Genomic DNA, 24,700 nt, shown 5'->3' with positions numbered 1-24,700 from the left:
GGACGTTCCCCTCACGGCAGCCCCGGGTGCAGCCAGTTGGCGCAGGACGAGGCCATCGCACTCTTATCAGGTCCTGAGCCAGAATAATGGAAACACCAGGTCACACTTTTGTAAATCTGTAATACGGAGTTGGGCCTGTGACCCCAAAACCCCCCGAACAGCTGGGGCCTGACTGTGTACATGAACAGTTTCTTGTGACTTTCTCCATTGCAACACCCGGCAGTCATTTTACTATATTGTATTGCCTATCTCAGTCACCGGTGTATGTGTCTTCAGTGGCAGATAAGGGTGCAGTTTCACATGGACCAGGAAACCAGTGCTCATGTTTGTCACCATTTCTACCCCTTTCAATAAGCCTCTTGTGTTTACTCCAGATTTCTCCTGCTGAAAATGTTTTTCATAAACATTTGATAATGCATTAAGTCAAATATTCTTTATAAACTCAACATTTTAAAAGACTCAGCAGATCCCGGTACAGTATGGATATTTTATTCTTTTTTTAAGTTTTAAATACTCGTCACAGCAAAATTCTGACCCTAATTTCAGCTGGTGTTTCCATTATTTTGTTTCCTGCTGCATTATTTGAAATGGGCCACCAAATTCTGAATCACTGATATATAAACTTCTCATAGCATGCTTTTTTTATGTTGTTTATAGAGGAAGTATATCACAAGAATAACAATTATCGGACAAAATAAGCCTATCATGAGTTACATCCTTCATTTAATTCCTCCACCAAATATTTAAACAGCACCGTCTGCTGTTCGAGATGACAAGAAATCAAAAGGGTTTCCGGGAGTAGCATGAAACACTTGGAGAACCGTATCTGCTGGGCAGGGATCGGGTAGCCCTGGTGAGGTGTAATACTAGGTGCAACCTCATGGAAAACAGCTATGGTTTGAAACTCAACTTTATAAATATTTTTAGTGCATGTAAACAAAAAAGTAAGCTACACCCCCAAAGATAGTCTTTATCTGTCCTACATCGATGGTTCCACATTAAAAGCATGATATACCCAGTATAACACCAGTCAAAATTTCAAGCAGCAACATATCTAGCTACGTATGTAGTATCTGAGTACACACTATCCCTTGAACTGGAGTGGATACAGCCTTGAGATGCAGGAAGAGGACAGACTAACATGAGCTGTAGAGAATTGTAGTAGTGGAGAGAAGTGGCTTCACTGTCAGCCCCAGAACATTAACAAGCAAAGGCAAACAAAGGAGAAGCAATACTACCATGACTTCAACTATAGACATCCACAGGGTCACATCTAACTGAGACAACTGATTTACAGAAAATAAAAACAATACCATCCTCTCCAGCTGTGGAATGAATTTCTTCTTCTTTTTTTTTTTTACAATAGAGCAAAACATTCACACCATGTTTCCATCCAAATCAATTACAGGTTTTGTGTCTTGGAGGGCCACAGCACTGCTAACAGTTTCCCCTGCTCCGACACGGCTGGGCTTTCTCCTGCACCAACATGGCTGTCTGAGCTCACGGAGTGCTTCCTGGTTCACCCTAATGTGTGTTATCGGCATGTTAGGACAGCAAACACAGTGCACTAAGGACAAGCGCTGTATCCTGGAGCAGACACAACCGCTGCACAGGGCAAATAGTGTAATAAATATTTAGGTGGAATAGAAAGCATCGTCTTCGGTAAATGAAATGATAGTGATGTGTTGACTGATGCCCTGAAAAGCTGCTTTTGTGATTGACGGGTACTAAGGGTGTCAAGTGAGCACACACTGCCTGCCCAAAACCCCTCCCCAGCAAGTGTCCCAATGAGAAGGAGGTCAGAGCAACAGAAGGCATTGCAAGCCTGGGAGGCAGAGGTGGGGGGACGGGGGGGCAGGTCCCCATGGGGGTTTAGAATGGGTATGGGGAGGGCAAGCGAGAGGAGGAGGGCAGGAGAACCAGGGAGAGAGGCAGAAGGACAGATCCCCTATTAAAACGTCTTCCTGTGGATGGCACGGGCACGGTCCTCTTCATACTCCTTCTTAGAAACCCACATCTTCTTAAAGGTGTCCAGAGAGGCCAGGATAGATCCCCTACACACAGTCACACAACATAAGTCAACCTCCTCAACAATGTACTGCATAGAATACCATCAAAAGAATGCAAAAGAAACTAGACATCAAAAGAAAAAGAAAACTGGGATCCATTTAGACTTAATATAGACTTTTGTTAACCATAAAATGTGTTCAATCTAACCTAACCATTCAAGTTACATTCACTAAAGATTCATTCAAATAACAACACAAAATATCTCCAATGAAATGATATTTCCTGATTTCTCACCCTATCCATGTGGAATATAACCGCTCCTGAGGAGCCGATATCTGAAAATATAGGTGATATAAAAGCAGAGTATGAGAGAACTTCAAAGCCACAAAAAAAACATAAGATTTTTCTTCCACGACAACATGCTTTAATCCTCTCACCTTAATTTTAACATCTTTAGGTGCAAGTTTCTTCACCTCACTCAGTAACCTGTCACCAAATCCTGGAAGGAAGGGGCAACCATTAACAGTTGATGAAATTCACATGTCAGGTAGATTTATACATCAGTGTAGTTACTCTGGAGACCAATGTGCTACCTTTGAGAAGTGTTGACCCTCCAGACAGGACGATGTTGGAGAAGAGTGTGCGTCGCAGGTCCATGTCGGACTTCTGGATTGCGAAGGCCAGGACTTCATGAATCCCTTCACTCTCGTCCCCTATCAGGTCAGGTCTGAAGAGCAGTTCTGGTGCTCGGAACCGGGCCGGTCCAATCTGCGTACACCAAACACGTTTCGTATTTCAAACACAAGTACCACGAGACTGAACTATTAAGAAATTATTTAGATAAGTCTTCCATGGCTTACATCCAGAGTGCTTCCATCAGGGAGGGTGTATTGTGCTTTCTCTGTCTCTAGAGTCTCGTCCTTCTGAGGGTTTAGGGAGAGGTAGCAGGCTCTCTGCAAAGCACGTGATGAGTTTACTACACTTTGGCTTTCATTAGATATTTGCAGCACACAAGAGCAGTTGTAGTCTTGCATTCAATACAACTGCAACTAAACACGAGAATTCCCAGTCTAGAAGCCCATTCCTAAGAGAAACGCACACTCGCTGGATGAGATCAAAAATTCTGAATAATTCCTAAAGTTTCCAACAGAATCTCGTACCTCCTTGATTGTGCGCACCACCTCAAACTCAGCAGAGGTGTGGAAATCGTAGCCCTCCTTACGCAGCAACAGACAGAGGTAACGGGACACGTCCCGCCCGGCAATGTCCACCCGCATGATGGAGTGCGGGATAGCAAAACCCTCATAGATGGGAACGGCATGCGTCACCCCGTCTCCAGCGTCCAGCACCACCCCCGTGGTTCGGCCCGTGGCGTATCTGCAGAGGAAGACGGTGGTACAGGAAGTTGGGTTTGAGTTTTTAATTGAGTTTGAGGAGTAATTGAGTTGTTGGGTGGGAGGGGCTGGAGCGCTTGGGTCCCAGACTCACAGGCTGAGCACTGCCTGCATGGAGATGAAGAGTGCCGGCACATTGAAGGTCTCGAAGAACACCTCTGCTGCACGCTCGCGGTTTTTACTGGGGTTCAACGGCGCCTCCGTCAGCAGCACCGGGTGCTGTGGGTGCACATGCAAAGCCCAGGCAGACACACACACACACACACCTCTGTGAAACGACCTACTGACATCCTCACAAGAGCTGTGACGTTAACCAAAATAACAGAAACAGAAGCTAAAACAGGCGCACCTCCTCAGAGAAGGTCTGCAGCTGTTCCTTGGAGTAGACGTACTGCCAGATGCGCTCCATGTCGTTCCAGTCTTTCACAATGCCGTGCTCCATCGGGTAACGCACAGACAGCAACCCCCTGTGCTCCTGCAACACCCAAAACACCCACGTGGAGAAGCAGCTTACAACTGCAAGCGTTTCACACCAGTACTGCCAACGCAAGCCCCAGATATCAGTGCACCTGTCCATAGACACAAGTCGACTCAGTACAAGCTTACCTCAGCTTTAGAATACAGCCTGTCTTACCTCAGCTTTAGAATATAATCTGTCTTAACTCTGCTATAGTCAGTTAGCGAGCCTGTCTTACCTCAGCCTTAGACTACAAGCTGTCTTACCTCAGCTTTAGGGCCAATGAAGATATCCCCCTCGAGGGCGCCAGCCATCACCCGAACATGCTTGGGTCGTCCCACACTAAGAATTGAATACAAAAAACTTTAGTTATGCATATTATAATACAAAGGATGCTCATGAAAGTCCCCAATTGATTACAATGGGCTGGAAAGAGAAAAAACTTCTCCAGCAATCAAAATGTAGGAGCACATGCCACGTGTATGCACACACTATATAACTGTGTTATTACATCCACCGCCTGCATTTTTTGTTTATTTTTACTGGCTTTTACTAATTTGACAGCTTATTTCCACAGGAGCAGGACTTTGAGGGAAAAAAAGCACAGAAAAACATCATACTTTAACAACATGTCCTCTGGATTATTACTACTGTCCACTAGTTACTACATCAACACTGTTTAAATCAGAAAACCTGCAACCAGTGCTATTAAAATGTTCAGAGCTTTTACACTATTACAGGGAATTGTTGTGTGTTTAAAGTAAATGCAAGAATACATGCAATGAGGACTTACTAATTTGGAAAACAGTATTTAGGAATCTGGTCTCCAGCAAACCCAGCTTTGACAACACCAGAACCCTGCAGAAAAATAAAGGACCATATAAATCAGAATGAAAGGTAGTGATCTGGGTGTAGGAGACGCCACCATTGCCTGACTGATTTTCCTAGAACATTAAGTTCCTAACTCTCTAAGCCCTTTTTGTTGTGCATCAAGTCATGAGATAAAGCTTGAAGGAGAAAGCAAAACTCATAATTCTTGACTCCTCTTAAATCCAGTTAATAACATCTTTAAAAGTGGAAATACTTCAATGTACCATTATATATATTTAACGTGCTTTACCAACTAAACACTTAAGTGCCACAAAACACAACATTTTGGGAAATAAAAATATAACAGACTGACACCTGAATCCAAACATACATCAAGATTTGTAACCGAATCAGAATAAAGCAGCTAGCCAACTATAGCTACCAAGATTTGTCGATCAGCAATCTTAATACGTTAGCTAGCTAATATTGCGGCTCAAAATGTATTACTGTAAACTAAATGTGTTGATGATTTCACATTATAATCTACGTGTTCGTAGATTGTGGTTCATAAGGCGGGGTCCGGAGCGATGACTTGTGCGGGCTAGCCAGCCATCTTAGCAAACGACAACCCAGCTGGAGGCTAAACGGCTAGCCGGCTTTCTGTCAGACAACACAAGCGGCCCCTCAACTCAACCTGGCCGGCTTAGTTCACAGTGGACCTGGAACACACACGTACCACCATGTATGTGCACGGTCTGCACCGAGAACCGTCACCACCAGGTCCAGCTGGTTCCGCTAGCCGATTCCACCCAACCAAACAGGGCATTAGCTACGAAGCTAAGTAACTAGCGAGCTACATGTCATTTGTTTTGTTTGGTTCGGCCAGGTATGCTAACTAGCGAACGCCGTCGCTGTCATATGAAGGCGTAGCTATCGCTAGCTAACCTACAGGGCGAAGACAACGTTTGTGATGGGCGAGCGATTCACTGCGGCTTGCGACTTCAACAGAAGGGCCGTTAAAAATAACGTTACTTGCTAATTTAGTTAGCTTCTATGTGAGCTCGCGAGCTAACTAACGTACGCGCTCGAGCTAGCGCAGACCGCTAGCCACACAGCTCCATTGTCATTTAGCGGGTTACCCGGGAGATAAAAAAAAAAAGCTAGCTAGCTAGCATGATATCAGCAGCAGGCTAGCTAGGGTGTGGATGGGTGACATCATACTTACATTATCGATTACAACCGGCTGGTTTGCTATAATGTCATAAGATTCCATTATGGATCTGCAGTCTTAGTTATTCTTCAACTGTTTTACAAACGCCACACGCTAAGATCCTTTATTCATGTAAAAAAAAACAACCACCGCCTCGCTCGGCTCAGCAGAAAACCAAAGAGCCTGTCTGTCTACTGGTGCGTCAACCTAGCTTTGGAGAGACAGTTAGCGAGCCTGGGCGTCACTTGATTGGCAGCGTCGGCAGCCAATTGGATTGCAATGTAACTCAAAGTTGAAGGACGAAAGATTTGTTGTCTAAGGTGGGTGGGTCTACGGTGAAAGTGTCTGTCAATAGCTATTAATACCTTGAAGACAACTTACCTGAGCAAGGGCAAATTTATCTCAAAATTACATATGCCTTTTTCCAGAATCGAGACGCTTTTTACACCTTACAGTCTGTGGTGTTTGAGTGTTGTTTTGGTCCAACAGTACGTTAAAATAATAGTTTAACGTAAATGACAATATTTTAACTATTATAGAGGCAAACCATTTTTTACTATAACTACCTTTTACTATAACTACATTTAGTAAATTAACTGGCAGTTTTACTGTGTAGTTCTTCAATTCAGTAGGTATTTACGTTTCCCCATGAATCGCCACATTTATGGAGTCAGTGGTTGAGGTTGAGTTGAGGTCTGTTTAATGTCAGGCAATTCATACTGTAAGGTTATTCACACTGTAGGTTATTCACATTGTAAAGTTTCGGTGCTCAAATATGTTGAACAGCATCTGCATCTATTATGCCAGATTTAATTTTCTATTTGTCTTTCTGCAACCAATATTAGTTTCTTTATTTTATTTTTATTTTTTGTTATAAATTATCGAGCAAGAGTTGTTAAGACTCTAATTTTGGCATTAATGTCGATACAGTAAGACTTTTAATTTGCGCGTCTGTCGGGACGCTAGGTGTTGTTGTCCTGTGTTAAAAGTGAAGTGAAATCTGCTCTGACACAGTTAGTAATCGCTGACAGTAAAACCAGACTGTGTGCTGGAAAAGGACAAGCTAGTACGCTTCAGAGAGGTGAGGGGACTGACTTAAATACACCTGCTCGCTACTTTTAACGCTTTAAACCTGCTGACTAACTACCTAGCTAGATAATTGAGTGATTTCAGATTAACATTAGCGTTAACTCACTATGGGCTCATTTTAAACCAGTTATCTCATCTGGGTAGACATATACCCAACCAGCAGGGTTAGCTAGTTAGCTATGATTCGACAGTGTGGTATTAAACGTAGTAGCTATCTAACCTCCCTAGCTAGTAGTGATGAGTATGCAAGGATACACATCAGTTAAATGTCGCCTGCCAGTCACATAGCTGGCTAACTAACTATATGGTCAGAAGACTAAACAAAATGAGCCTAATATTAAGTTTGTCGTTCAGGTGTTACACTGAAGTTACTCTGTCGCCAGATATCAGCTTTAACAGAACTTCAGCAACATGTACTTGTCACTAATGTAGCTACTCCTTAAGACTAATACGTTGTTGTCATTAGGTTGGATAGTGGATCAGGCGAACTATCTGTGTCGGCCAGACTGATGTTCGGACTTTACTCGGATGATTTAACGTGACACATAATGGCGTCTGCAGACGAGCCCCCCGAGAGGTGAGCTGGTATATTGTGTCAAATATTCTTGTGCAGGTGATAGTGTAGAATTTTTAAAAAGCACCAATTTCAAGACATGTAATAGCATATTTAGAATATGAAAATTCTAAATCTCATTTAGAACAATTTTTAAAGATTTAGATATTTCCTTTACTTTCTGGTGTAATGAAATCTCATGTACGTCAGATTTTATGCTTTTCCTTCTCATAACACAATTGTTGAACTTTACGAATAAAAAGGAAACTGCATATAAAAATAAGAATATAAAAAGCAACCTGGAAGTGTATTGAGAAGACGTTTCTCAACGTGTTTTGAGGAAAGTGCATGAAAGTGTCTGTGGATTTGTCCTGAGCAATCCTCAGGTCTGTACACGAACCTGAGATCAGTCTATAGAAAAACCCCAGGTCAGTCTATAGAAGAACATCAATCAGTGTACACAAACGTCTGGTCAGTCTGTACACAAACCTCAGTCAGTCTGTAGATGAACCCTTTTGTGCTTCCTTCCTCAGGCACTGCTGGGTGTGCTTTGCCACGGAGCGGGAGGATCGAGTAGCTGAGTGGGTCAGTCCGTGCCGCTGTAAGGGCTGCACCAAGTGGATCCACCAGGCGTGTCTCCAGCGCTGGCTGGATGAGAAGCAGAAGGGGAACAGTGGGGGCAGCGTCAGCTGTCCTCAGTGTGGCACAGAGTACCGCATCATCTTCCCCAAAATGGGTGAACAGCTGCTTAACCGTGTACTCTCATTATCAACAGGGTTCTAGGACAAACCTGTCTCTTTCATATTACCTTTGTAATCTTTTAAATGTACTAACCTTAAAAAAGAATCTCAAAACTTTTTTTATATTAATTTTTGGTTTTTTTTATTGTAGTTTTTTATCTTCTTTTGTCCAAGTCATTTCTAGAAGAAACTCATCTTTCTGATTATCATCATTCTGTTTATCATTCTGTTTAAATTGGACTGTCAGCACTCAACTTATTTTAAAATGTGCTATGTAAATAAAACATTCATTATTATTATTTTTATTAAGCTGTTGTTATTTTTATTATGTTGTTGATGTTGTGTTTAAATTGTGTGTGTGTGTGTGTGTGTGTGTGTGTGTGTGTGTGTGTGTGTCCATCCTATGACAGGCCCTTTGGTGTACTTCCTCCAGCAGGTGGACCGGGCCTTGTCCAGGGCCAGCCCGTTTGCTGCTGCAGGTGTGGTGGTGAGCACGGTCTACTGGTCAGCCGTCACCTACGGCGCCGTCACCGTAATGCAGGTCTGTCATTACAGGGTTTTGGCTCTGCCATCGCGGTGGCGGGGGGGGGGGGGGGGGGGGGGGGGGGGGGGGGGGTTTGTGGGGGTTGCAGTTTGACTCCCAAATCCGATTTTCTTCAGGTTTATTTTTAATCGATAGCTGTGGCCGGCTGTCTGCCCCTACTATAGTAATTGAGTTTGAGCACATAACTCCGCTTTGTAATTCAGCCTAATTCTCAGACTGGGACGTGTGATGGAGCGATTCAGTGACAGCAGTGCTGTGTGTTCAGGTTGTGGGTCATAAGAAGGGGCTGGATGTGATGGAGCGGGCTGACCCTCTCTTCCTGCTCATGGGTTTACCCACCATCCCAGTCATGCTGGTGCTGGGAAAGATGATTCGCTGGGAGGAGTACGCAGTGCGGTTATGGCAACGACACTCTTCCAAACTCCAGATGCTCAGTGGCCTTGTACCTGGTACGATGAAGAGAACATCCATGACCGTGCAATGTTGGCGTAACACTATCTGCAACATGTCTGAGTTTAGGCAGCTTCCTCACGAGTCTTTTGGGTTCCCGTTTGTCACCGCGCACAGGGATTGGCCGACCCCTCCCCCGCGTGCCGGCTGATGCCGGTTACGGAGGAGACCACATCTCTGTGTCCCGGACGCTGTGTGGCGCGCTGGTCTTCCCCTCCATCGCCAGTCTGGTGGGCCGGCTTCTCTTCCACAGGGTCCCCTCCAGTCTGCAGCGCACCATCCTGGTGGGTGGAGCACGGCTGCTTCAAAGCCTGGTTTGTTCTGACCCGATCGAGTCTGCAGCATGGCCTTCCTAAAGATGGCTTCTTCTTTTTTTTTGTCTATGCAGGGCGGCATTGCGTTTGTGGTGATCAAGGGAGTGCTTAAGGTGTACTTTAGGCAACAGCAATATCTCATTCAGGCCAACAGACACATCCTGAACTACCCTGAGAGGGAGGGGCAGGCGGAGGACACGGCTGAAGAGGACGACTGATGAGGGGACGGGATCGCTGCTCCTTCCACACACACGCTCTGTTAATTACACCCATTTAGAATCTTATTCAATAGTAACTTTATTCAATAGTAACTTTATTCAATAGTAACTTTATTCAAATCATAATATTCTGATACTTTTCCATGGTTACCAATCGTTTTCGAAGTCTTTCTCATGGCGATGTTGACTGTACTACAGATTATTTTATTTCAGGTATTACATTATTAAATTGTGATTTGATTTGATATTTGTGCTTATGAAATCTTTATTTAATCTTGATTAAATAAACAACTCATGGAATATCAAATCACTGTGGCTCTGGCAATAATGGTTGCAAAGTTTGGATTGTTTACCAGCAAGTCTCTCTGTGCTAAGCTTCAAATTTCATACACTTTGCGGAAGCCAATAAAAAGATGGAGAGTGAACGTTGTATGTCCCAGATCACAGACTCTTTTGTGAAGTAATACAGTTCACCAACTGTATTAACAACCATCTCCTTTAACAATATAGGTCTGAAAATGGTGCTTTGAAGTTAGATGAAATAATTATTTAAATTAGAAAATCAAATGGTGCTGATGGAGTTTTTAACAATTACTGGTAGATGATTGAAACAATTTCTGTATTCATTGGTAATATATGAATTTAAACTAAGCAAAGAAAAAAAAAGTAAAAAATAAATAGGTAGATATTTCCGACTCGGTCATCTTATAAGTAGCTGGCAAGCTGAAAACTTGTGGGCACCCCTGTACTAGAACCTGCTAGGAAAGGTGTGATAGTAAAGTGCCAGCAGGGGGCGCTGAAGTTATGGTATCTTGCTATAATCATAAAAAGATGCAGTTCAGCACTCATTTATTGATGTACTGTTCTTATTGCTTTACCCAAAATGTCATTCAAAAGGTTTCTGAGTTTTTATTATTATTCATTATTATATCACTGTGTGAACAGGATCACACATGACACCTGAGTTGCAGCCCACCGTGCTGCTGCTGCTCTATTCATGCAAACCCAGAGAGGACTTTACCTGGCAGAGGCAACCCCTAACTGGTCCTGAAGAGCTCCAGGTGAACTAGTGACAGTGAGATGTGGACTTGCCACTGAGCTAATAAAGCCACCTCACTGAGGATGAACACACGGAATCATATTGTTCAGCCATGAACAAGCATTGCAATTTAGTACTGACAATTATTTGTTTAACAGTTTTGTCAAGTTCCACCCCAAACCACCCCCCAACCCCACATTAAATTCCACTCAGCTAAATGGGATGGCAGAGGATGACTTCATAACTGCTTCTGTAAGCCAGACGACTTTGGATGGACAAAAGCAGTCACTTCTGCACTGTTCAAAATGGGCATCACCGTGTGTCTCAAAAGGCACTGTACTGGAGGCAGGAGAAGAACGAACAGAAGAAAAATAAAGGAATTCCCTCCTTGATGTCCTGTGACCTGTTCTATTAATTCATTAATCATTGATCTCTGTTTAAGGGCCAGTGAAACCTAAAAACAGACTTCATGTCATTCAAACACATCACATTCATCTGACTTTTGACCAGGTGAAAACCTTACACCATTTTTGTTGTTTCTATGCTTCGACAAACTAGTCTTTGTTTGCCTTTATGCTTATGTTTCCTTTCTGTCCCCTGTAACTGTAATCATAGTTAAAGTATTCTATCAGAGGTGGGGACTCGAGTCACATGACTTGGACTCGAGTCAGACTCGAGTCATTAATATTAAGACTTTTGACTTGACTTGAAAAAATATTCAGAGACTTAGACTTGACTTGGACTTTTACACCAATAACTTGGGACTTGAATTGGACTTGAACCTGTTTACTTGCAAAGACTTGATTTTTTTTACCCCAAATCTAAATCTAAAACGCATATTAATATTTATAAAGTGCGCCCCATTTCATTTCCGTCCTTCTGACGCAGACCGGCGTTACACCAGATTCTGTGACCGTCGAGTTTTGTGACCACAGGGGGCGCTATTTCACAGTTTTTGTTCAGAGGCACAAACGCTTTACGAATGCTACGTAAACTACGCTGATGCACTTTCTTTACTCGTTTTGTTGGTATCCACGAGCCAATATATGACCAATTCTGACAGCAGCCATCAGAATATGTGACCCCACTGAATCTCCAGGTAACAATAGTAGCCTACACCGTGACCCCACAATAACAGAAAACAATGAAAAAATAACCCTAACCTTTTATTAGTCTATATTTAAACATTGTATCCAAATGTTTAGAATAACCATTCGTAATGACAGCATCTTGCTTACGATTAAGCTTGCTATTTTCTTGTAAAATGAAAACGAAACATTCTTGTTTAAGTACATTTATGTAATTAAGAGAAGATAAACTGTAAATGATCTGTCATCTTTTGGCTGGCGGACACCAACAAAACGAGTAAAGAAACGCATCAGCGTAGCATTCGTAAAGCGTTGGTGCCTGTAAAAAAAAGACTCGAAAGGACTTGAAATTCCAAGTTTCAGACTTGGGACTTGACTTGACGGTTGCCTGTCTTGACTCGAGACTTGACTTGAGTTGACTGTCTTTACTTGAGACTTGACTCGGGACTTGAGGATAAAGACTTGGACTTACTTGAGACTTGCAAAACACTGACTTGGTCCCACCTCTGTATTCTATTAATCTGACCAAAGAGTGAACTTGTGTTTTGTAGCACAGCTATGAACCCAAGAATACCAAGGACGGGCACTGCTGGAGATTCAGCATGTTCTAGACCGTTCTGCAGCTGTATCTAAATGTGTGAATTCCAACTCCCAGTTAACTTTGAAAGGTTTGGTTGATGACATGCACACAAAGTGTGACTGCTAACAAGGGGATGGACTTTCTAGAGAAGAACTGAATCCCAATTATTTCTAGTCATGAAATGTTTGTGTGAGTAGATTAAACCTGGGAACTACAGGCTACAGCAGTGGTTCCCAAAGTGGGGGGCGCGCCCCCTAGGTGGGGCGCGGAGCTATTGCAGGGGGGGCGCGGAGCTTGGAAGTAAAACGGGATGCACCGATTCCGATATTAATATCTGAAACAATTCTAGATCGGGTATCGGTGACAATGTGACCGATCCATAAAAACAGATCTATTCAGTCTAATTCTATGCTTGTATTGCTTGCTTTTCGGAGTTAGTTCAACCTTAAATATCCACTCTGTCCCGGATAGAAGTGAACCTGGACAGTTAACGGTGAACAGTTAACAGTGAAACGCGAAGCACACAGAGGAGAGGTGAATCACTGACTCGTACTCGCGCTGGTGCTATTCCACTTAGTCCGTTTATTTGCTGGTTGACCAAATTAAACCTGGGCTCCAGCACTACTTGACTGTTCATACATGAACTGATGAGTTGCCCAAAGCTCATTGAATGCGTTACTTACAGAAATGAAATAATGATAAAATAAAGAGCAGTGGTCTGAGTCAACAATATTCCATACGCGCACTCAACTCGCTCCCTTAAAGAGACAGTACACATATTTCTGGCCGTTACATGCTTTGTGCTCTGCGTGATGTCTGCGCTTGCAAACTAGCCGCATATGAATTGCTGTTTCTCTTATTTCATCTCCTTATTTATTTTAAATTATATTTAGAATTCTTGAACCATTTAAAAGGTTTCTTGCAGTTTATTTTTTTCATGTTTGACCAAAGTTGTGAACCTATTGTTTTTGTAAGTTTCAGGTTCTTTGGTATTATTTATTTTACATTCAATGTTATATTCATAATTGCACTGACTGAACAAATGCAAGTTGTGTTGTTTTTACATGTTTTTGTGTGTGTTTAAGTGTGCTATACTGGTACAGAGTTTTCAATAAACTTCTAATTCAGTATGTCTGTGTTTAAAAAAAAAATGTTTTAAGTCGATTCAGCACAGTTTTACTCTATCGCCGATACTAAGCCTCAGATATCTGAATCGGTATTGGAAGTGAAAAACGTGAATCGGTACATCCCTAATCAATATGGGGGGGGGGGGGCGCAAAAATATTCTCATCTACTAAAGGGGGGCACGGCAGAAAAAGTTTGGGAACCACTGGGCTACAGGAACTAACCAGACTAAGATCTGCTGACTTTGTTGACTATGTTTCATATGATTGTGAAATGCTGGATTGAAGTGGATTAGCTGTATTTGCTGGTTTTGCTCTGTTTGAGTGTTCACTGGTTAAGCACTGAAAGTCCACTGGTTAAATTCTGTCTTCATTCTGAGGTTTGTTACCATATGATGGAGGAAGAGCACCGATATTACATCACACTGATATTACATCAAACTGATTTGAAAACACTAATATTACATCCATCCATACATAGATTATCTTTACCGCTTAATACGGCTAGTCAGGGTCACGGAGGGCTGGAGTCAATCCCAGCATCTCCTGGCAAAGGCAGGGTATACAGGGGCAGGTCACCAGCCCACCACATGGCCAACACACACACACACACACTACTCACACCTATGGGCAATTTAGAGTGATCAATCAATCTACCATGCATGTCTTTGGACTAATATTACATTGCACTCATATTACATTTGGTATTAATTTACAAAGTTAATACATTTGCCAGCTATGACTTAAGGGTAACATGAAAGTGTTCACTTTTTTTATTTTCTGTATACTGTTCTCTCCTTTTGTCATCTTGACATTCTTTTGTCTTTAACGCTTGTTAAACACTGAGATGCAAAGACACATTTTGAGAGGCAGTAATAACATGGAGAGGTTGATGTAATAACATCAACATCTTACCTACGGATGACAAGTGCAGAAAAGTTGGTTTCACATTTTTCAATAACTTAAAGACAGTATAAGCAAAGGTGCCAAAACATGGAAATTTTTATTTCTGGCAATCAAGACAAACACCAACAACTTTGTTTACGTCAGGAATAGACGTATTTTAAACTGCAGACATGTTATTTTAAATGTACTATTATCACCGCTGCAACGTCTCAAGCACTGTCTACAAATTACCTTAACACGGACGCAAGTGGCGGTCATAAAGGCCCCAGAGCACGGCGCACTGTTTTTGTATAGGTTTCAATAGCTTTTAAAAGGTCCTTCATTAGACCACCAAACAAGTTGTAGGCCTATTACATAAAGTGCATGATGTACGACAACCTACAACTCGTAGTACAACACAACTCGTATTTATACCTTGCACCTTTTTGTGGTGGTCAGATTTTGTCTAAGAATTTAAATAGCTTTAAAACGGTCTGTCATAAATCCACAAAACAAGTTGTATTATATAAAGTGCATCTAAAAAACAACAGTATTTATACCTTATTTATAAATTTCAGTAGCTTTTGAATGTTTGTAATTTTATTGACCATGTGGTAGCAATGTTGAGTTCATCCTTAGAATAAAGGGGACTAATTTTCCATATGCAAGAATCTGTGGTGGGTAATTGAACCGATGGCAATGGAAATTTGTAAACAAAAACTGACCACCACAAATAGAGATGAGGTATAAATACCAATTCAACACTGATAGTTGTAGTTTGTTTAGTATGCACTTAAATACAAGTTGTTTGGTGGTCTTATGATGGACCGGTTAAAAGCTATTGAAATTATTGCAAAAAACCTCCTCCAAGAGGAAAACAATATGGCGACTTATTTGCTACTGGCACCTATAAATGACTTTCAAAAGCTTTCAAATTACTTTTCAGTAGCGTAAGCATGTGTGCTAGCTAAACATAGGTACTTTAACGTCAGTCAATGACAGGCACATGCCAATGTCTCAAAACAAAATGTCGATGGCATTGTCATATGCCGGTCACCTTTACGTGTTATTACCGTTTACTGTCAATAGATGACAGGTTGTCTTATACGTGTTTGTCGACAGGATGAAGGATTTATTAAATGGCATACGAAACGCTATAAAAAGGTATATGATTCTAAAATGGCAGACTTGTAGACTTTAACTAGAAACACTAAATATACATCTTCAACGTTTCAAATGTGATGAGAACGGTTACTTCAATTTGAGCAACAATGCACCAAGATCTGAAATAAACGTTATGGTCCAGAAGATCAGTAGAAGATTAGTCGTCTATACCAGGATACACATCTCACTGTTCACTTAAAGGCAAAACCAATATATGAAACAAGACAACTTAACACATTAAGGTTTATTTAATTTATTAGGAGCAAACTGCTGCATGTGGAATCGCAAAAGTATAGTAGATCTCACACACCAAGAGGATTGAGTGCATTACACACATCGCGTGAAACAAAAGCATACGATGTTATAACGTTTAAGTTACAGGAATTGAACTTGACGCAGTTCTCTCAGTGAGGCATCTCGTGATGCACCAACTTGTAGTGGGAGCCGCAGGAGGGGCAGCGCTGCACATCTCCCTCATGGAGCCAGAACCACACGACGGACGTGTTGTCCTCCTCACCTTCCACACAGTCAAACGGACAGTTAACTTCACATCTTGCACCTCGAGTGCTTTTGCATTCAAGGACAGAGGACAAACGGATCACAACTATGATTCAGTGATCAGCACTTACAGATGCAGCCCACGAGTCTTTTGTTGTTGACGGATGGGACGATATGGGGCTCCTCCTTTGTACCAGCGTACATTTTAGGCTTCTGTATACTGTAAGGATCCTGAAAGTTTCAGAGCAGTAAATAAGGTCACCCTGTTCAGACTGGATGTGTGATTACGAAGAAATGATCAATAATGCAGACAAATTAGTACCGATGTTTTGTAGGACGGCAGTTCTCGCTACATACCTTGCCTTCTTGCGTTGTTCGCATAATAATCTTTTCCAAACCAGTGGCTTGTTGTTCGTCGGTGGGAATGCCTAAAATGAGAAATTAAAAGAACGTTACAAAAAAATTCAGGTTTAGTAATTTAGTTAATCTAAAGCCTGCCTTTCTAGTGGAAACTAAAGAAACAGCCACCTAAACGACCTGGCTAAACGGCTAACACGATTTCACACATTATGGCTAGAAGCTTATATTCTTTACCAGTCAGAAATAAAGACACAGTTTTGTTATCCTATATCTAAAATTACAAATGACCAAAGACACCAAATACGCGGTCCTGCAGTAGAGTAAACCTAAGTATTATTTCCGCTTAGCAGCTGTGCTAACGAGCTAGCTGAGACGGAAGTGAGATGTTGGCTAGGTCGCACCAACACAACCCTAATGCAGTTTCTTGCCCTTGGCGAAAGGACAATTAAAGCGATGCACAGTGATGTTGCAACTGCCACAAAATGTAAGCAAACTTAGAATAATACTGTACCTCCAGCCGACATGCCCCGAGTGAGGGCAGTGACGGGAGAAGCCCGACAAACGGCCGAGGCGCGGACGACGCTTCTCATGAGTAACCTTGCTGCCATTTCTTCTTCTGTCCCAAAAGCGCTGGAATCTGTTGATGACGTCGCAGATGAGATATAACTGTCGCACGAAATTGACGTCGTGTTCATACGCGCTCCTCTATGTCCGGTTGGGACCGCCTCCATCCCAGACGTATTTAGCTACGGGCTGATGCCTAAACATAGAAAAGCATCCAGAGACAAGTGTGGATGTCTATCAATGTGGAGAAATAACTTGCCTTTGTAGTACGGTATTCGACTGTCTGGGAAAAGTCACATATCCGGAAAAATCCTATTTAGGTTTTATTTATTTTTTTGCTGCAAAAGTATAACAGCAAATAAATACGAGGAAATATTAAGTGAAAAAAAAACATGCTTTTGCCTTCTGTAGATTCATTTTTCACCAGATCAACCATCCATGAGGACCCACCCATCAGTCCTGTTCTCAGAAGTCTCTTCACTATGGACTTTTTTTGTTGTTCAATTAAAGTCATTTGGTATCTTGGGCAGTCAGCATTTTGTTGGACAAGCCAGGAACCCATGTGTCATCAGCATGCTGATCTGCATGTCATATTTTTTCTTCAGTGTTTCTTCCCGGTGACCTTTCTCTAATGTGAGTTGTTTGCCTCCCATGATGACAGCTATCATTGTTCCACCAGACATACATCTTAGTGTTTAAGGACTAATTGTCAAGCTCTTTGATCAAAATGGGAGTCAAAATTTGTGCATGATTAAAACATTTGAAACTTAGATGTGACTCATATAGAATATTACCAGCTATACTAAACCAGTCTACCAGAGTAATTAGGATCTATCACACTAATTAGAGTGATATAGATAGCTAAATTATCATTAGATTTTATTTAATATAAACAATAGGCCAACACTATTGAACATACAAAGCTCAATTTTGCCAAATGAATGAATGCAAAATACAGTATTTCAATCGTTTATTATACATATTTGTGTGACTGCAAGTGAAATTATATAACCCTACCCAGACTTGTACAGTTTAAGTACGCTGAAAGAGCTTCTACCAGATCTCGTTGCTCAGATCCCATGACTGAGCAGTACTGCAATAAGAAATATGGGTGTTTCCCTGCTTTCTAGCGACATTCAATTTGTTAACCAATCACCAAGCCCATCCTGACCTAAATCTGATTCATTAGAATAAGAAACATCACAGTGCTGAGTAACTGCATGGGGCAGGACATCATGGAGGCAGGACCAGTCAGGACAGGTTTAGAGCAACTCCACGTAATTGGCTGGAAACATTCCGAAATGGCCGTCAGGACCGAAACCTCTCCACCAGCCCTCATCGATCATCTCTATGCCGCTGATGATGTCATCTGGGTCAAAGGTGATCTCCGTATCATCACCTGAAGAAAAAAAATATCTTAGCAGTAGATTACCGTTTAGCATTAGATTAAAATTTTAGCTTTAAACTAGGATTCCTCTCTGTTGGCTGCACTGTAGACCACTCACCAGCCTGGTAATCATAGAGCGCCCTGGCACAGATGTTTTGCTCAGCCCCGAGGTCCTCGCTGGCTTCGGCAGTTTTACTGTCCTCCGTCTATGAAATGTAAAACAAGCCCATTTAGTGAGACTGCTGCCCACCCTTCTGACTCAGGTTTGATTATGTTTTTATTACACAGCAGCCATGCCACGACGAAGCTTAATAGATGTGGGCTGAGAGGGAAGACCGTACCAGTTTAAAATTTTCGTAGATGTGGTGATACAAAGGCTCTGTCTTTACAGGCTCTCCTTCATCAGAGTCTTCATCACCATATCCCATATGCAACATCAAGAAGTAAACATTGATGATAGAAAGCAAAAGGAGACCATTTATGTTCTAAATAAACCATATATTGAGAAGATTGTGGGTCATGTGTTTAAGCACACCACACCTTGCCACTCTTCATCTGACACTTCATCTTGTTGGTGTGTGAGTGAATGATCAGCAAAGTGCTCTGTAAAAATGTACAAAAAATACGGTTTCAGTTAAACACCGGAGAACATCACACCTACAGCCCTTTCCTAACCAAGCAATCAATCCAGCCACCAAAATGATTATTTACCGATGAGGACGTTTGTCTGTTGACCTGGATCCTGATGTGGAAACGCTGGAACAGCTGAGCCGCTATAGACTGGGGAAGCTTTCGCCAGACCAACTTCAGTAGGGGCAGATTCAGTAGGGGAATATTTAGTAGGGGCAGACTGAAGATTTGCTGGACTGGAGTACTGGGATACCTCCCAGGTAGGTCTCTCACTGGAGTCCGACTGCTGAGTAATAAATGGGCTTTTCAAACGTCCTGGAGAGACAGAAACATGTGCAGTTAGTGATGACACAGCATATATAAGGGTAAAGATGACGGGGAGTACAAAAACGTGAATATATTCTGATAGACAGTAGAGCGGTTCTTGCCTGGCTGGGATCCATAGGATGGGGTTCCGTTTGTGACTAAGCTTTTCTCCTTCTGTTTAAACACGTCTCTTGGATTGACTTTGCGCTGGGAGATGAGGGCAGCGGCCTCCTGCAGACACATGGGTGAGCTGCTCAATTGTCTGTCAGCATCTTTGACTCTCGCTCTCTAAGCCACAGTGCACACTATACACGCAGTGTGTGTGTTTACTCACATTAGCTATCTGGACAGACTGTGATCTTGGCATTCCTCCTCTCCGAGTCTCCAGCTGGGGCTGTTCCTGCTTCTGCCGAATAAACACCGTGGAGATGTTCAGTTGTCATTCACAATGAATAAAATAATAATTTCAGAGAGTCGACTCTACAAAATAAAAAAGATAAACTATGTCCCCCATGCATGCCTGGGTGCAGGCAAAACACAATGAATCAACTTCACGGTGTAACATCAACTCCAAAGCTTTGGAATTAACTCTTGATTCTCAATACCTGGACTGGAAAAGTCAGTTGTTTTTTTAATTTGCCCCTGCTGGATCTTATCTCTTGCTTCTAGCTATAGTGAATGATTTGCCCCTGCTGGCTCATCTGCTAAATGCTCTTACCCCTTCCCGGTCTTACCCCTACTTCTGGTCTTACCCCTACTTCTGGTCTTACCCCTACTCCTGGTCTTACCCCTACTCCTGGTCTTACCCCTACTCCTGGTCTTACCCCTACTCCTGGTCTTACCCCTACTCCTGGTCTTACCCCTACTCCTGGTCTTACCCCTACTCCTGGTCTTACCCCTACTCCTGGTCTTACCACTTCCTCTGTCTCCTTCTTTGTGATTGCAGCTTCTTGTTTATTCTCAAACAGTCTGTGACAAACAAGAAAAAGCAGGTTTATTAGACACAAGGGTTTCACATCCCTCCAAGCTTTGCTCCAGTGTTTTGAGAAAAATGATGCCAATTGGTGTAACTCACTCTCAGTTCTACATGTGCTTTATGTAAGATTATATGCTATGTGCTTTCTTATACGATGTTGATTGGTTCCCTGTCCTTGTCACTCACCTCTGCTGGTCGATCTGATTGGCTATCTCCTTCTGTCTTCTCTCCCTCTCAGCTGCTTCCCTGACGTCCTGGTTCCGCCTCTCCTCCTCCATCTGCTGCCTCTCCTGCTCCGCCCTGTTGCGCTCCTGCCGCCGCCTGTTCTGCTCCTCCCGCTAATATGGGCGTAGGGGAGAAAAGGGGGTGGAGTAAAGCACAGCCTTGCAACAACCTGCACCCACGCCACCCACCCACTAGCACTCACCTCCATCTTTGCCCAGAAGTCATCCTTATTGGTGTTTTGAATTTCGTTGAGAGCACTGATCTTCTGGTGCGCTCTACAGAGACAACACACAACACACACTGTTGAAGGCATCTCCTTAAAAACTACTCATGATACAGAGCCATAATGCTTCTTCTGGGAATGTTTCGGGAAAGTTCACTGGCTGTCTGCCTGCGGACTCACTTTGCTTTGCATTCATGCTTCATTCTGACGCCATTTGTCAACGAAATGTTGTCCTTGTCACTCACCTCTGCTGGTCGATCTGATTGGCTATCTCCTTCTGTCTTCTCTCCCTCTCAGCTGCTTCCTTGGTGTCCTGGTTCCGCCTCTCCTCCTCCATCCGCTGCCTCTCCTGCTCCGCCCTGTTGCGCTCCTGCCGCCGCCGGTTCTGCTCCTCCCGCTAATATGGGCGTAGGGGAGAAAAGGGGGTGGAGTAAAGCACAGCCTTGCAACCACCTGCACTCACTCCACCCACCCACTAGCACTCACCTCCATCTCTGCCCAGAAGTCATCCTTATTGGTGTTTTGAATTTCCTTCACAGCGCTGACCTTCTGATGCACTGATCCCTACAGGCACAATAGCGATGTAACAGTAAGAAGACTGCAACTGGTGATTTGTGTGTGCAAGATGTCTTCTGTAAAGCACACGATCCCTTACCACAGGGCCATGAGGTACTGCATCATTAAAGCGGTTGGACTCCTTGTGGAGGTTGTAGTTGACCCCTGCAGCCTTAGCAACTTTGTCCATGATGGCGTCAGGCTCAACATCATCATCTGAACGGGCATTGATAGTCACGTGTGCTCCCTGGAATAACACACAATTTGATCTAAGACTACTACAATGACACAGGCTCAACGTGCATTGGACTTCCACTGGGTTCTTTATGTTTATTAAGTCCACACTGAGAACGTACCCGCAAAAAATTGGCCATCGACGGGACGTGATTGGCACACGTCCCTTTCCTGACGACCTTGACTCCCTCGCCAGTCTAGATCGGCACAAAGGAGCGTGTGAATTGAACAGGTGAGGGTGGACACTACAAAAACACCTATTACAGACACACTGGCTTGTGTTGTGGAGGTCCAGCCTTGCAGTGTGTGCAAACTGAAGATATTTTTGCCACATTTCTTCCTAGTAATGCCCACTCTCCATTTCCCTATATTCCACTGCTTACATCATTTGTAGGAACCCAGCACAAATCTCTCCAAACAAGTTCTGTCAATGAAAAATGTATCTGAACATAATTTCCAGTTACAGCAGTGTTTAGTTTTTTTAAACCAGCACAGCAAACACCCACACCATTTCTTTCAGCGAGTCAACCAAGCGTAACACCAAGAAGCTCCACTGAGGTCGTGAGAAGGTCTATGTTTACTTCCTGGTTCTTTGGCTTCGTCCATCCAGACGCCGGACTACTGTGCACCTACCCAGTTGATGAGGACAAACTTGGGCACTCCAGAGCCAGGTTCCTGCACTCGGCAGAAGGCATACATCACTTTGCCACTGTTCAGCTCCTGCACCATTTCCTCCAGACCTCCAGCTGTGACACGACAATGTAAACAGTGTCATCTGCTATACTGCCATAACTAGCTGTGCATGTCAGCGCTGTGCAGCCTCTCACACATCAAACACGTAGAAAGGAAACGGACAAAAGCAGAGAGAAATAACGGCTGATGTGAAAATCAATTTCATTACCTGAAAACGAGAATAATGTCTCAGACATCCTATTTTACACACGTCACTGTGGCTAACCCCGACCCCAATAACACCCAGTAATACCCAGTGGAGTCCAGTAATACCCAGTAACTCACCTCCTTTTCCTGCCACTCGGATGTCATTGGAGTTTCCTTCATATGTGAACAAAGCCCTGTAATAAAGGTTTTGAAGAAACAGGCTTAAGAAATGTGCTTGGTGCTGACATCACTCTAAGCAATGAATAAAAGCAGAGATCCAGTGACAGCATGAGTTAGACCAGTTCAATGTGGCGACTTTGAGACTGATCTCGGGTCAGAGCTAACAACTGTCTTGGGAGAGCACCTGTACACACCTGACAGGTAATGTCACCTGGTGTGACTGGATGCACCACATCACACTGAAAACAAACCCATGAAGCCATCTTGAAGTGTCTCTGGCTTGCACTGCTATCGAATCTCTGTTGTTTGTGGATGGAAATCTGTCCACATCTGTTTATTGCTAAGAACAGTAGTTCTTGAAACGAGGACTAGACTGAAATGATGATCACATGTGGGACTGAGATATTACACAACGAAACAAAATTAAAATCAGATCCTACCCAGCTAGCTAGCAAAGCTCACCAGTTTCATTTAGAAAACTGTAATATAAATTAACGTTTCAGACTGCAGCGAGCTGGAAAACTGAACTGTCCTAAAACCGGACGCCTGACCACCCTGAGGACACGCTAACAAATGCAGCTGAATGTCTCGTAGCACTGGAGACAAACTATAAACTAGTTGAGAGCTGTAAAGGAAGTTACCTAAAGTTGAGCCGAGAGCCGATACTCGATCTAACACTAGCTCAGGATTTAATCGGGATTTTCTCAGTATTAGTAAACTGAAAGGTTTAACAATTCCATACTGTCTCTGTAACTTAATCCAACACTTGTTTCAGTCGGAGAAGCTGGCTGTCAGCGCAAATGTAGCCGGTGATTGAGGTTTGGTTGGTACTTCAGTGGTAAGTTCGTGTATGTTTGAAATGGTTTTGGTGTGATCCGAAATGTCCTCAGTGGAACAGACTTCACGTCCGCTCGCGAGGCCGAGATGTTATGGAAGTACTCACCTGTGTATGCCGAACTAACTGCAGATATTTAGAAATCTGTAACGCAATTCTTACGTTTCATTCACAACCGAGCAGCATGGATATTTCTATTTTAAAATGTATAAAGTGGGAAACGCGGGCTTTTTGTAGTCTCTTACCAATTTGTGTCACTCCTTCCATCCACCACTTCGTCATACGTAGATTTTAGTGCAACGCCGTTTTTACTCAGGTTTACTGCCATAACGCCGCGAAATAACCCTGATAATAATAATCTCCTCAGAGACGTGCGATAGATTTAATCATAGACCTATCACAAGCATTAAGTTTCTGTCCGTTTGCGCCTGGGTCACTGATCAGCAGTTCCACAATCGGCCCAATAGTAAAACTACTACCAAAAAATCAGGCTCAACAAGTTTTCTGACATTTGAAACGGGGTAGGACACATTTTCTTAAAGGACACTTCATCTGTAGATGTATTGAAAATAATGTGGAGAAAATGACAAAAGCGATGAAACAAAGTGAAACGATTTGTTGTTGAATAATTTGTATTGACTTCACTGAACCAAGGTGATCATAATACACACGTACGCGTACGCACACATTAACAGGTACACACCAACACAAAAACAACAGCTGACTTTATGAAGCAATTCTATACCTACATCCTGTCCGCGACAGCACTTGTGAAACGAGTTTGACATGTGACGTTGCATTTTCTAAGCCATCACACAAATTAACTTGCACAGTATTTGGTGGAGAATTTGGAGGAGTTCTTAGTAAAAAATCTTTCGTGCAATTCTTTACATTTGTATCAAAACCTGAATAACTGGAATAACCCAAACGTTCCATAGTCTTGGGCGCTATGTAATAGACGCAAAAATCTTTTTGACCGCACGATGTCGCAATTGAAACACGCAACATAATTAATGATTTCTAGTGTTAGTCCTGGAATTATGTAAACTATTTTAATGGTGTCATGTCAAATGTACATTATGCTTAAAATGTGTATGTCGCAACCTATTAAGTTATATAGGTTGTGGGTACATTAATATTTCATTAGTCTGTTACCATACCAAATCGGCTGTTTTTGAT

General features: G+C 42.7%; 4 protein-coding genes across 9 annotated transcripts; 1 reads left to right on the top strand and 3 right to left on the bottom strand.

Annotated features, from left to right (window-relative positions):
* Positions 1–467: 467 nt before the first annotated feature.
* Positions 468–6,035, bottom strand: actr1b (actin related protein 1B). Of its 2 annotated transcripts, none has more exons than XM_077019927.1 (11): positions 5,897–6,035; positions 4,655–4,719; positions 4,128–4,203; positions 3,754–3,879; positions 3,499–3,623; positions 3,171–3,387; positions 2,871–2,963; positions 2,604–2,778; positions 2,448–2,509; positions 2,305–2,345; positions 468–2,054 (listed from the first exon to the last, which is right to left on the bottom strand). In XM_077019927.1, exons 1-11 carry the CDS (start codon positions 5,942–5,944, stop codon positions 1,952–1,954), a joined length of 1,131 nt encoding a protein of 376 aa, XP_076876042.1. In that variant the 5' UTR covers positions 5,945–6,035; the 3' UTR covers positions 468–1,951. The 2 variants fall into 2 exon arrangements, with proteins under 2 accessions (XP_076876042.1, XP_076876041.1); XM_077019926.1 differs by lacking the exon at positions 5,897–6,035 and adding an exon at positions 5,408–5,685.
* A 39-nt stretch (positions 6,036–6,074) lies between these two features.
* On the top strand, positions 6,075–10,034 carry marchf5l (membrane-associated ring finger (C3HC4) 5, like). Of its 2 annotated transcripts, none has more exons than XM_077019933.1 (7): positions 6,075–6,201; positions 7,437–7,547; positions 8,057–8,259; positions 8,674–8,804; positions 9,073–9,256; positions 9,375–9,541; positions 9,646–10,034. In XM_077019933.1, exons 2-7 carry the CDS (start codon positions 7,519–7,521, stop codon positions 9,787–9,789), a joined length of 858 nt encoding a protein of 285 aa, XP_076876048.1. In that variant the 5' UTR covers positions 6,075–6,201; positions 7,437–7,518; the 3' UTR covers positions 9,790–10,034. The 2 variants fall into 2 exon arrangements, with proteins under 2 accessions (XP_076876048.1, XP_076876047.1); XM_077019932.1 differs by lacking the exon at positions 6,075–6,201 and adding an exon at positions 6,808–6,962.
* Positions 10,035–15,906: 5,872 nt separating this feature from the next.
* Positions 15,907–17,197, bottom strand: cox5ba (cytochrome c oxidase subunit 5Ba). Its single transcript, XM_077019925.1, has 4 exons — positions 17,039–17,197; positions 16,525–16,595; positions 16,299–16,398; positions 15,907–16,186 (listed from the first exon to the last, which is right to left on the bottom strand). The coding sequence occupies exons 1-4, from the start codon at positions 17,133–17,135 to the stop codon at positions 16,074–16,076; spliced, it is 381 nt and encodes a 126-aa protein (XP_076876040.1). The 5' UTR covers positions 17,136–17,197; the 3' UTR covers positions 15,907–16,073.
* An 847-nt stretch (positions 17,198–18,044) lies between these two features.
* On the bottom strand, positions 18,045–24,013 carry dbnla (drebrin-like a). Of its 4 annotated transcripts, none has more exons than XM_077019920.1 (17): positions 23,767–24,009; positions 22,645–22,700; positions 22,261–22,373; positions 21,750–21,824; positions 21,494–21,640; positions 21,325–21,402; positions 21,084–21,235; positions 20,818–20,890; positions 20,577–20,728; positions 20,329–20,383; positions 19,749–19,820; positions 19,537–19,645; positions 19,190–19,423; positions 19,019–19,081; positions 18,820–18,887; positions 18,597–18,684; positions 18,046–18,490 (listed from the first exon to the last, which is right to left on the bottom strand). In XM_077019920.1, the coding sequence occupies exons 1-17, from the start codon at positions 23,847–23,849 to the stop codon at positions 18,354–18,356; spliced, it is 1,755 nt and encodes a 584-aa protein (XP_076876035.1). In that variant the 5' UTR covers positions 23,850–24,009; the 3' UTR covers positions 18,046–18,353. The 4 variants fall into 4 exon arrangements, with proteins under 4 accessions (XP_076876039.1, XP_076876035.1, XP_076876038.1 ...); XM_077019923.1 differs by lacking the exon at positions 23,767–24,009 and adding an exon at positions 23,630–23,706; XM_077019921.1 differs by lacking the exon at positions 23,767–24,009 and adding an exon at positions 23,328–23,601.
* Between the last annotated feature and the right edge of the window lie 687 nt (positions 24,014–24,700).

The sequence above is a fragment of the Brachyhypopomus gauderio genome, chromosome 10 (genome assembly GCF_052324685.1).
Source record: "Brachyhypopomus gauderio isolate BG-103 chromosome 10, BGAUD_0.2, whole genome shotgun sequence".
Classification (NCBI taxonomy): domain Eukaryota; kingdom Metazoa; phylum Chordata; class Actinopteri; order Gymnotiformes; family Hypopomidae; genus Brachyhypopomus; species Brachyhypopomus gauderio.
Note: the sequence above shows the minus strand (reverse complement) of the source record. Positions and strands in the feature narration are given on the sequence as shown.